The 13,172-nt window shown below is 29.3% G+C and overlaps 1 protein-coding gene across 1 annotated transcript in view; it reads right to left on the bottom strand.

Moving 5' to 3' along the window:
- Positions 1-776: 776 nt before the first annotated feature.
- Positions 777-13,172, bottom strand: part of LOC107456081 (spindle E) — a 153,037-nt gene continuing 140,641 nt past the window's right edge. The window contains exons 35-38 of the mRNA XM_071186577.1: positions 11,049-11,187; positions 9,712-9,827; positions 7,788-8,012; positions 777-1,021 (exon numbers count right to left, since the gene is read on the bottom strand). Coding sequence (XP_071042678.1) covers positions 895-1,021; positions 7,788-8,012; positions 9,712-9,827; positions 11,049-11,187 — 607 coding nt within the window. The 3' untranslated portion in view covers positions 777-894. The remainder of the gene's footprint in view (positions 1,022-7,787; positions 8,013-9,711; positions 9,828-11,048; positions 11,188-13,172) is intronic.

Raw genomic sequence — 13,172 nt, 5'->3', positions numbered from 1 at the left:
TTTTTCTTTCATTTTATGAAAGAACACCATAATTCTCAAAGAACATAATAAAAACATTTTATATTTCAATCAAATATGACTGTGAGTGGGGATTTTGTTAAAAATTCAGATATTCGGAACACCATGAAATTAGAGGGAGGGGTAAAATTAATTTTGAAAATTTGGTGACCTAAATCCATGACTTTTTTGAAAAAATAGTTAAAATCATGACAAATTTTGTTCTGATACCAAATTTCATGACTTTCCAGGTGGGTGAATACTCAGTACATAGTACAAGTCGACATGGTAAAGAAAACAATCACTTTTTCGAAACGGTAAAATTAAGAACTTTTTTAAAACACCCAATGAAAAAAAGTCCCTTTAAGTGTTTCTAAATAACGAAAAATCGAAAATAAGCATCTGTAAGCACCTTTTTAAAAACGTTACTCACCATGTATAATATAAAAATATTGAGAATGACTCTTTATTTTTGGACAATAATTGTTTATGTACACAAATGAAAGAAAAACAATGCTGATGATATGATTATTTACAGAAAAAAACATTCCGCAGTTATTTTATTTTCCTTTCCCTCCTTTGATGAGATGTGCTGTCTTAGGTGGACCAGTAAATCTNACAAGTCGACATGGTAAAGAAAACAATCTCATTTTCGAAACGGTAAAATTAAGAACTTTTTAAAAACACCCAATGAAAAAAAGTCCCTTTAAGTGTTTCTTAATAACGAAAATCGAAAATAAGCATCTTTAAGCACCTTTTTAAGAACGTTACTCACCATGTATAATATAAAAATATTGAGAATGACTCTTTATTTTTGGACAATAATTGTTTATGTACACAAATGAAAGAAAAACAATGCTGATGATATGATTATTTACAGAACAAAACATTCCGCAGTTATTTTAGTTTTATTTTCCTTTCCCTCCTCTGATGAGCTGTGCTGTCTAGGTGGACCAGCAAATCTCGCTTGGAAACAACATCGACAGAGCAGAGCTCGCAGCGGATGAGTTCGAAATCTCTGCTCCTGCAAACAAATCAAAACTCCTTAAGTAACAGTTACTCAAAATGACTCTTTTATCGAGTTTGAACTCGAAAGGGAAAAAGTTTCGACAATCGTGCCAAACTGAATAACTTATTTAACTAAGAAATAACTTACCTTCAAACTTAATTTAATAACTTAAAAACAAATTATAATAATTTATAATTATTAAATTTATTATAATTATTTATAATTATATTTAATAATAATTTAACAAACTTAATTGTGTCACAGAGTGACCCTGATGTTCAAAAAATCGATATCAATTTATATATCATACATATTTCATGTTTAACATAACTTTTTGAACTAACATTTATATTGACAAATGAACAATATGACACCTTTTCAGTAACTACTGAAGAATATGACACCTTTTTAGTAACTACTGAAGAATATGACACCTTTTCAGTAACTAATGAAAAATATGACACCTTTCAGTAACTACTGAAGAATATGCAACCTTTTCAGTAACTACTGAAGAATATGACACCTTTTCAGTAACTACTAAAAAATATGACACCTTTTCAGTAACTACTAAAAAATATGACATCTTTCACAGTAACTAATGAAGAATATGACACCTTTTAATTCACAAAAAAAACTTACTTCCGACAAGAATCACGATATTGGATTTTCAAATTGCGTGAATACGTATAGCGATATTCTGTTTCAAATCCCGTGAATCGTAATTGCGATGTACGATTTTCAAATCGCGTGAATACGAATCACAATGCGTAGCTTTAAATCAAGTAAATACCAAAATCAATATTTGATATTAAAATCACGTGAATAAGATTCACAATATTAGCAGATTGTAAAGCACAAATACAAACTGTGATATTAGATTTTTAAATCCCGTGAATCGTAATTGCGATGTACGATTTTCAAATTGCGTGAATACGAATCAGAACATGTAGCTTTAAATCAGGTGGATTCCAAAATCAATGTTTGATATTAAAATTGCATGAATGAGAATCACAATATTAGAAGATTCCGGCGCAGTTCCAATCAAATAAAATGGCGAAAGAATTGCGTAAGACTTGATTCTTCATGTAATTGACGGAAGAATGTACGTAAATGTTGCGTTAACGGGATTTAGAGAAGGCATCAAAATTTTTTCGGATTCGTCTGAGAACCAATGGTATTGAGATAAGCGGAATTCTGCGATACTCGTGCAAAAATCACATGTCCTGCTTCTAGTTTTTATTCCGGGGTATCCCTGGAATACAATCACCTCTGTTTAATGATGATTTACAAGATCTATATTATATAATAAATCAGAAAATCCTAAAGACACAGTTTGTATCTATATATATATATATGCTTAGAGTAAAAAGAAAAGGCATATTTTTGAAGTAATGTATTAAAATACAACAATTCTATAAATGCCAACTTGGAAGTCCTAAAGTGAAGGGGAGACAATTTTATTAAAACTGTTACATAATACAGTGTGCGTAGCCAAATCTTTCAACAAAAAATAAGCACCTTTTAAGTACTTTTTAAGCACTATATACATTAAGAAAATAATTTTCAAGGACTTTACATGATCATGATAAGATAACTAGTTTCTGACAAAGAACTCTTTTCTTGATTATATTAGCCACCATAAAAAGATCGAGAGATTTTTCGGTTAAATTTCAAAGGGTGGAAAATGAAGCCTGAAATTGAGAATATCGCGCAAAATGCAGCAGAGTTGCTCACGAGAGAGCAATAATCTCACTGAACTCAGCTCAGTGGATGCACAAGCGGACTCGCAAGTACTTCATCTAACATGCAAAATGATCGACGCTTTCATACGCTATGAAACGAGTGTACAGCGAAATAGATTGCGGTTGAATGAATTGTAAAACGTTGAACAGAACATCGAGAAAATCAAGCTTTTGCATAATATATGGAGAAAATCGACAGGGTAAAGAAAAGAAAATCTCATTTTGCAAAAGGGAAAATTTAGCACTTTTTAGAAACACCCAATGAAAAAAGCACCTTTATGGGCTTTTAAATAACCAAAATCGAAAATAAGCACCTGTAAGCATTTTTTAAAAAAAGCAACGCACCCTATTATAAAAGCCAAAATTGCAGTATAACCAACTTATTAAATCAAAAATTAAAGCATGAAATAATAAACAAGATTTCCCCCTACCAAATCAATTTTTAAAAAGTTTCTAAGATCCTTAAATTGGATGATAAGAACAATGGCATTGTTTAAATTTGAAAGAAAAAATTTCATACACCATTCCTCTTATTAATGCTTTTTAAAAATAATATTTCTATTAAGTAACTTTCAGAAACATTATTAAAATGTATCAAATTGTGTTCTCCATTGATCTTTCCTTTTAGTGCAAAGAGAAGCAACAGTTTTACCAGTTTGGTTCGAAATTGGCTCAATATGAATCTATAACAGGGTGCATAGCCATTTTTTCAATCAAAAAACAAGCACATTTAAAGTACTTTTCAAGCACTCAAAAAATATTTTTAATCACCTTCGAAAAAAAAAATAATTAGGATTTGTGCATTAATAAAAATTATTTTTTCTAACGTTTAAAGTACTTAATTTGCAAACATAAAATCAATAACATTTTCAAAAACTTGACATAATCATGATGATATAACTAGTTTCTGATAAATATTGCAGAGAAAATTGTGAAAATAATGCATTTTTTTGTAATTTAGAACAATTGACATGGCAAAGAAAAAATCTCTCCTTAAAAGATAGAAAATTAAGCACTTTTTACAAACACCGATGAAAAAAGCACCTTTACGGGCTTTTAAAAAACATAAATAAAAAACAAGCACCCTTAAGTACTTTTTAAAAATGTTACGCACCCGTATAAGAACGTGCACCGAGGAATCAATATTGGGATGTTCGGATTTTTTAATATTGGTTTTAGAATGGCCTATGTAGGGCCTACAATGGCTAAATAATGGATAGAAAATATCACGTGAATCTGAAAATTCTACATAGGGCCGATATTGGAATAATAAAGGCCCTTCGAACCATTACTGAGCCGAGATTCATGACTATTGGCCCAATAAAAGCAAAAGTCATTTTGCTGCCAGGGTTTATTCATTTTTTAACATGAGCATACACCCATAGCAAATTCATATACAGTCAAACTTCTATATAACGAACTTCCATTTTGCGAATTTTTTCAAGGAACCAAGAAAATTTCGGAAATTTCTTCGTAAAATAACTTCCAATAGAGAAGTGAATTTCCTATTTAACGAACTTTTCTTTGAGATCCAATCTCCCTATTTCCCAAAATATTTCAGAACATTTTAAACTTGTTAACTCATTTCATGGGGAAATGACCTTGAATTAATTTTCGAAGCCACTGCTTTATGAAATGTATTACGAAAGCAGTAAATTCCCTTTCCCTTTTTGTTTGCATTTCAAACGAAAATCTCAATTCAAATTACGGGTTTCATCACTAGCAATGAAACTTAAGAACGCATGTGGTAATGTATGTTTGAAATTACTTTTTTAATAAATGCACCTATAATTTTATACCTAAATTTAGCCTTTTCTTAGTTGAAAATGTATATAGCATGATTGTATAACACTGCATAATGTTTTGCTCTATTCTTGCTTTCCATGCAGATTTCTTTCATGGTTAAGATTTATAAAGAAATAGTAGATACTAATTTACAATATAAAGGTGCATGCATTGCTTATTTTAATTATGTCCAGTGTTCATGAATTTGAAACCTGTTTTGTGTCGTTTAAATATTTCAAAAGATGATTTTCTATTTAACGAATTGTCAAATTATTCAACAAAAAATAAGCACCTTTTAAGCACTTTTCAAGCACTCAAAAAATATTTTTAAACACTTTAAAAAAATATTACACAGGGTTGGAAAGTTTTTGACAATTGACTATGTTATCTTCTTTTAACTGTCATGTCAAAGAACCTTTTGGCAGTTGACAAAAATCATGAAATTTTAAATCATGTAAAACGAATGGCGTTTTCATACGCTACGGACTGACAACAGGGTTGCCACAGTAAAAAATGAACAAAAATAGTTGTTTTTAGTAGCCTCAAGCATGAAAATAGTTGCCTAAAACTAGGAAAATAGTTGCCTGAACAGGAACAAAAATTTATCAAAAATAGTAGCCAAATAACTAAAATTATAGCTTAATTGTCAAATACTATTATTAGGACTGGGTGATGTCAGAAATTTTAAATCGTGATACATCGTCAGTTAGACATCCCGATATAGTGATGTATCGCAATTTAGCATTTGTTCAAAAATTACCTATGGGAAATCTTTAAATGAATCTAAAATAAATAAAAAGGAATAAATCTAGTAAAAAAGACAATATTAATTCTAAACATATTCTACTATGACATCAATATCATTGCTTAATTTTTTCAATTAAATTAATAAAGAAGTTAAAGTAAAAGCAAACCCAAATTTCATTTTTCTTAAATTAAAAAGGATTTAAGATTCATTGGTTTAAAATAATAATACTGTAACAAATCATTTTAAGTACATGAAGTAAAAATTAAAAGAAGAAAAAAAACGAAAGTGGAAAACAAACCAAAGAAATGTTCACTTAAGAAATTTTTTTTTATTTTTTATTATTTGTTGAAAAAAAACATGCTTTTGAAACATTATTAGCCCCCTTTTATTTACTTATTTAAAATAATAAAAAGTAGTATTAACTAATGGTCAAATTGTGTAATTAATAAATGTAAAAATATTTTTACTTATTTATTATTTTCATTTTTGAAAATAAAATCAACTAAAGATTTATTAGTTTAAAAATGATACTGACTATCGAACAAATTATAAAACAAACAAGTATTGAAAGAATTTTAATAAAAAGTTTTAAAAAATACTTTAAGTACTAATGTTAAATTATTAAAAACTTCAAAACATTACTAAACTTTTTATTTAATTAAAAAAAAATTTGTTTTAACTAATAGCCAAATTTTTTTAAAACTTTGTTTTCATTTTCTTAAAAATAAAAGTAAATTAAATAAAGGTAAGCTTTGTTTTAATTTTTTTATAATTAAAAACGACTGAGCATTTATTGGTTGAAAAACAATCAAATTATTATACTTAACTACATTTAATAAATTTAAAAAAACCAAGTTTTTACAACAAAGTTAAATACAAAATACCCCTATTAAATTGTATCGCTTACAATAATAAACAATTGAAAAAAATCAATGATTTGATCTATTGAGTTCAGAAAGAAAATTTAAGATAACAGCGATTGTGCAGCAATAGCAAAGTAAATAATTGACAAGAATCGTTAAACCCAGACAAAAAAAAATGGCATGAAATAATGCAGAACGAAACGATTGCTGCAAAAGTCTCACTGAAAATAATTTACAAGAAACCCGACAATTATTTCCGACGAAATAAAATGCAAAACGATAGCAAAATGACTTAAGTTCCATTGAAATTAATCTTCAAAAAAAGCAAAATCCCAAAGATAAAAATGGACATAAAGAAACTATGCATTGCGTTCTATATTACAACGCTGATCCTCGCATGAAGCTAGGAGTTCTGATTCAATTCAATCTTCGTCATTCAACATCACGAAACTAACATCATCTTAATAGCGAAACGCTATCTACATCCCTGCAGCTCGACGAAATCAAAATCGTCTTCGATAGTGCGGTAACAGCGTCAGTCTAGTCAAGGATCTTTGCATATTAAATCGCTAAACCGCGATTGTAATCTGATTCCGGCGGCTTAAATCAGATTTCTGATGCATCGCCTAAAACGAAAGTCACTATATCAGCCTACTGATATATGCGTTAAATCGCTATTTCGAGATACATCGATTTATCACCCAGTTCTTACTATGCTCCAATTAAAAAAAAGTTTTGTACAAATATAAAAGGTATACATATTAGAAAATAGATATCTAAATAAAAGTCTAATTACAATAAAATATTAATGTTAATTGAAGGAAAAAAAATTAAAAATATCAAAACTGCGCCTCAGAGAGAGCATATAACAAGTACTTTATTAAATCCAATGGAAATTTAAATTTATGGCTCTTTGGAAATAAATGATTGTATAAAAGTTTGCTTTCCTTTATTAACGTTCATTTTTGCGAAAAAACTTCGCCAAGATAAAAAAAAATCTCATAATAGTCGCCTATTCCTGAAAATAGTTGCTTTTTTTGGCTTTTAAGTTTGCTTTCTTTTATTAACGTTCTGAAAAGTAACGAAAAAACTTCGCCAAGAGTAAAAAAAAAAGTCTTCTAATAGTCGCCTATTCCTGAAAATAGTTGCTTTTTTTAACCTTTTCAGGCAAAAAAAGTCGCCATAGGCCCTAAGGCTGAAAATAGTAGCAAATAGTTGCATTTTAGTAGCCTGTGGCAACCCTGTGACAATATGCCGAAATAGATTGGGGTTGAATTAATTGTGAAAACGTTGAATAGAATAATGTGAACTGTGACTTTTTGCATAATTCGAAGTGAAGATCAACATAGCAAAGGAAAAATATTATTTCGAAAGAGGGAAAATTAAGCACATTTTAAAAACACCCAATGAAAAAAGCATCTTTAAGGGTTTTTAAAAATAGAAAATAAGCACCTTTTAAAAACGCTACGCACCCTGATATAACGAACTTATTATCGGGATTTAGCGACTTCGTTAAATACAGGGCCGACTGTATTTCTATCCACATTGAATATTTTCAAAACAAGTAGTGATGAATAGTAAAAGGGGAACTGCTAAAAGAGATGATCATAACCAAAGGAATAGAAACAACACAAAGGACTCACGTTATGTCTTCGACGAACGAATACAGATGATCCAAGTGATCCAACATTTTTTGCGTCCCCTTGGAGACAACAAGACTGGGAGGCTTCAGTAATGGCAGAACGTCCGGATGATCGGCACTCTCGCTGACCGAAGTCTCCAGTAGCAAATGAGATTCCACCTGGTCCCACCGATGAGGATTTCTACTATATTCAGGTTCTTTGGGCTGCCATTGCCTCTCAAGTAGCCTTGAAAAAAATCAAATAATTTAATACCTTACAATGAGCAATAATTGAAGTCCTGGGAGTCACAGTAACTTTGCAACAATTTTTTTTAAATAAAGGTATAATCATTCATTTTGTGGATGCTTTACATGCTCATTTAACTTATAATCAACACTTTATCTTAAAAAAATAATAAAATTTTTAAATTCCTAAAACTTTTTTATTTTAACATATTTAAAATTTTTTTTTTTCTCTTAGTGCTTACGATATTCATCTTAACAATTTTGTGCATTCATTTGCTGAAATATCAATTAGAATATTTTTTATTGATTATTTTGTAAAAAAAGTAAAAAAAAAAGGCTAAAAATTCTTATTAGGTATATATAACATGATGTAAAAATTGTAGTACCTTATAAAATGCTTATTCCACGCACAGTTTAAATAAGTGCATTATACTTAAGTTTACTTCAGAGCTTTATCTTAAATAGAAAAAACTCCTTAGGGATTTAATTAAGATTAAAACACAAAATTATCATCAATGAGAAAAAGCACTTTAAATTCTGCCTGCTGAGCAAGTTTCTGTATTAGGACAATCTAAAATAATTCGTAACTTTTTTAAAAATGCAGATAGAAAGATGATTTTTTTCCCAGTGCATTTGAAATAGTTTGAAGTTTTATTATAACCAAAAAAATTTTTCTCTTGATATTTTGGGTACTGCGACCCCTTAAAGTTCAAAGTTGAACCTCATTAAACAAAATATCGCTTAACATGATACACATGTTTTGTCCTGTGAGTCATCAATCAATTATTATTGTATTTTACATGTTTAACATGAAATTTTAAAGCTGCTTATCATTTAACATGAAAGGAAGCTGGATACACAGGGTATCTGCTACATTTTAGATTTTCAAATTCATGACTTTCCATGATTAATTCCATGAATTTTTCATGACTTAACGAAGTCACTATTTTCTCTGACAATAACACAACAATAAATTTAAAAACGCATTATAATAACATTCATTGAAATGAAAGGTATAATCAAAACTGTTATTCATTGCATCTTCATAATTACAGATTTTAAATTTACAAAATAGAGTAAAGAAAGAGTTGAAGCAATAAAATAGCTGAAAAAAATACAAAAGTAAATATTTTTTTCTGCAGAATTATGTTCTAAAGATACTTTTCCTGTTCATCGGAAAGGAAAGAAATACTCCTGACTTTTCTGCTCTCATTTCCGAATTAAATTTTTTTGTTGCCAATAAGTGGCTTGCTTCTCAGGGCTTCAAGTGGCAAAACATGGTTTTGGAGTATCTTTGGAGCAACAAAAAAGCAATTTTGGAGCAGCGAAACAAAGATTTGGAGCATATTTAATAAAAAGAATTAANCACAGAAGTTTAAAAGATAATTCGCTCAAGAAATGTTTTTTTCTTTCATTTTCTGAAAGAACACCATAATTTTTAAAAAACATCATAAAAACATTTTATTTTTCAATAAAATATGACTGTGAGTGGGGATTTTGTTAGAAATTGAGATATTCGGAACACCATAAAATTGGGGGTGGGGGGTAAATTCCATTTTAAAAATTAGATTTTTCGGCAACCAAAATCCATGACTTTCCAGGTGCGCAGATACCCTGAAAATAATTGAAGCGGGGGCTCAGAAGTCCAGCTTTTACAACAGATAAAGTATAACTTTTTAGAGTAACTGAGAGAGCATTACTGTAAAATGGTCCTTCTGGTTTGTTGATGAATGTTCTGAGTCTGGTGAGATTCGTATTGAAGAATGTCCGTCTGGCTGTGGAGGAGAAGATTCACGCCCATTCTTATGCCATTTATCTAGAACATAAGAATCTGTGAATTAATAACATTTCAGTGAATCCTAAATTAATTTGCTTCAATCGCTTCTCCGATTATCCTGTGTTAACTCGGGTACGCATATATTGCAAAGATAAATCCACTGTTCCTTTTAATTCAATTGTTTTTGTGAGTTTTTAAAATATTGATTTGATATTTTCTACTTGTAGAGCACAAATACATCAAAACTGTTATTAAATGCAATATTTTTTTTTAATGCAATTGCATTGTAACAAAATAATTTGGGTTAATGTTGAAATTCTTAATGTCGGTATAACGGATCTTCATCATTGTGTAGCAATTGCTTGGGTCTCCAGGAATGGACAATTGCAGCATCTCTTAAATTTTCCAAATTATAGTCATTACTTCTTAAGATTGATTTCCTGATTACGAAAATATAATTTTTAACTCTGACAAATAAATATTTATTTAATTATTAATATTTTAATTTGAGCGAAAACGCCCTCACTCGAAAACGACCGCTGATTGGTGTGACGTCATTAGAGCCTTACTCCTCACGACCTTCCCNATTATCCTGAGTTAACTCGGGTAATTATACATTGCAAATATTTATTATCCTGAGTTAACTCGGGTAATTATACATTGCAAATATTTATTATCCTGAGTTAACTCGGGTAATTATACATTGCAAATATTTATTATACCGAGTAAACTCGGGCATAGCACAATTCGTCAATACCTTTTGTTTTATCACATTTTTATTTGTCCGGCAGCAAAACGAAAAGTAATAACAATCTGCTGTTATTGGAAATTTGCCAATATTTGTTTAGGAGTTTCGCAATTTGCGAGACTGCAAACTTGTTTCGAACAATTGTATATACGATGGTTGATGAATTTACATAGAAAAAAAAGAGAAAGAAAAAAAAAGGCGTTCGTGAGCGAAAGTAATGCAGATGATTTTTCAGATGATGAAGATGCAAACATAAACAAAGACTCATACTTAACTTTTTTCATTTGCCCCGAGATAATTTGGGATAGTAAACTGATGGTAGATTAAAAATTTTTTACACATAAAAAAATTCAAATTTCAATTTAGAACTTGTGTGTTATATTTTATTTTAGTTCCTTGTATTTATTAATAAAATTAAAAAATATGTTGATTTTTTGCAATTTTGTTGATTTTTCCCCTCCAAAAAATTGGCAATAAGAAGAAAACTTGTTTAATAACGTGAGGAAACTCACCTCGCTAATGTCCTCCATTGATATTTGAATGTCAAATGGCAATTCTATATCGTGATCAGGGTATATAGGGTCTCCATTACGAGGATCATGACCCAAGCCACAAAGAACTCCTGTGTATCTACTCCTCTCACGATTGATCCTGTTCGTAGAAAAAGAAGGCGATAAAACATACATCCATGTAAACACAGGGTATCTGCTACATTTTAGATTTGATGCATTTAGGTGCGCAGATACCCTGTAAATAAGTTATATACTCAGTAACAGACGCATACTCTACAGCAGTGATTCTTAATCTTTTTTTTTTGTCGCAGCACAAAATAAAAAAATAAGTTCAAAAATTTCTTTACACAAAAAATAAAATAAATAACTACAGAATGTTCTGAAATTATTTTTTCTCTAAATACATACATTTTTCAAGCTCTAAGCAAAATGATTGATTTAAAAATGTTCTATATGAAATTAAATTGTTACTAAAAAAATTAAAACTGAGATGCTTACCTCAAAAAAATAAATAAAATTTAAAAAAAATATATTAAAACTTCATCGATCAATTTTAAGTTATAATATAAATAGCTTAAAGTACAGCATAGTTTCAAAAATTGAGAATTTTTTTTGTAAGACCCAATTGAGAAATGTTTCTATATATTTGTGCAAGATAACCTGATTTGTTAAAGTTAACTTTAATTATTATTCTTTCCATTTTCTATTATTAGTGTGAATTTTTTTAAAAAAAAAACTGTACTTTGTTACAGATTACCTTACCACGGTTGAAAATTTCAAATGATGTTGCCTTTCATTTAACAGTCTATGTCTTATTGAAAACTGATATTTATCAGTTAAAAATCATTATTTCTAAATCTTCAATTTTTTACCATGGAAATGATACCTAGTTTACTTTAATATTAAGTTTAAAATTTTGGTCATCTGATCACCCAACTTGAAACCTGTCCCTGTACATTGCAGAACAAAAAAACTAAGTTTTGTTTTCCTTCTTTCTAATAAACAAATATAAATACTTTTTTTTCTCCATTCTAAGTTTATATATCATTTAATATTTTTTCCATAAATTCCATGGTTTTTGTCAGCTTTTTAGGGAAAAAGGAGAAACAATTTCGGAAGTTTCAAAATAAAAATTATCATGAAATCCAGAAAATCAGCATCAATGGAATAATTTTTACAATTTTTCAGTGGACAAAAGCTTTCAGAAAAAGAGTGCAAGAGATTTACACCNCAGCTTTTTAGGGAAAAAGGAGAAACAATTTCGGAAGTTTCAAAATAAAAATTATCATGAAATCCAGAAAATCAGCATCAATGCAATAATTTTTACAATTTTTCATTGGACAAAAGCTTTCAGAAAAAGAGTGCAAGATAAAATCTCTAATTAAATTATAACTAATTATTTTTTGGAGAATTTTATTAAGTTAAAAATACTAAAACATTTTGAATAATTTTGTTAAAAGAAAAAAATACCCCTGAAGCATCGGAACAAACTTCAACAATTAAGGAATTCAGCCCACAGACTAAAAGATTTTTTAAAAAAAAATGCTACTTTTATAAACAGCAGCAAATATCCTAATTCTTTCTTCCACATTTTTGCCTTTCTTAAACTGCAAAGTCCCATAATCTCCAAAGAGGTCAAAGATTTCTCCCAACATAAAAGAGTTTGAAATGCCATTCTAGTTTAGCAGGGTAATAATGAAGAGAATTTTAATGCAAGAAAGGTATTGCTGAGTTGTTGATATTTCAACTTCTTTACTATAAATTTATGTCTAAATAAAAGTTGATATAATGGATGGTAAAATAATTTAAATTAAGAGAAAAATTCTAGCTTTTCTTTGAAATTCCATAATTTTTCCAGGTTTTTATACAAATTTCACCGACTTTTCCAGGTTTTTCCAGTATAAAAAAATTCACTGATAATGCCTTTTAGACCTGCTGGAACAAGAAGGCCATAGTTGAGACGGGCCGATTCGGTGGAGTCTGATTTTTCTAGCCATTAATGAAAAGAATTGGAGATCAAAGATAAAACGGAAGTCGTCATGGAGAAATTTTTAGAGGAAGGCATTGGCCCACATTGGGCTGTGTCTCACCAACTATGATGACAAATTAAAAAAAGCACAAACT

Source organism: Parasteatoda tepidariorum, chromosome 10 (assembly GCF_043381705.1).
Source record: "Parasteatoda tepidariorum isolate YZ-2023 chromosome 10, CAS_Ptep_4.0, whole genome shotgun sequence".
In the NCBI taxonomy this organism is placed as follows: domain Eukaryota; kingdom Metazoa; phylum Arthropoda; class Arachnida; order Araneae; family Theridiidae; genus Parasteatoda; species Parasteatoda tepidariorum.
This window is presented reverse-complemented; position numbering and strand designations above follow the sequence as displayed.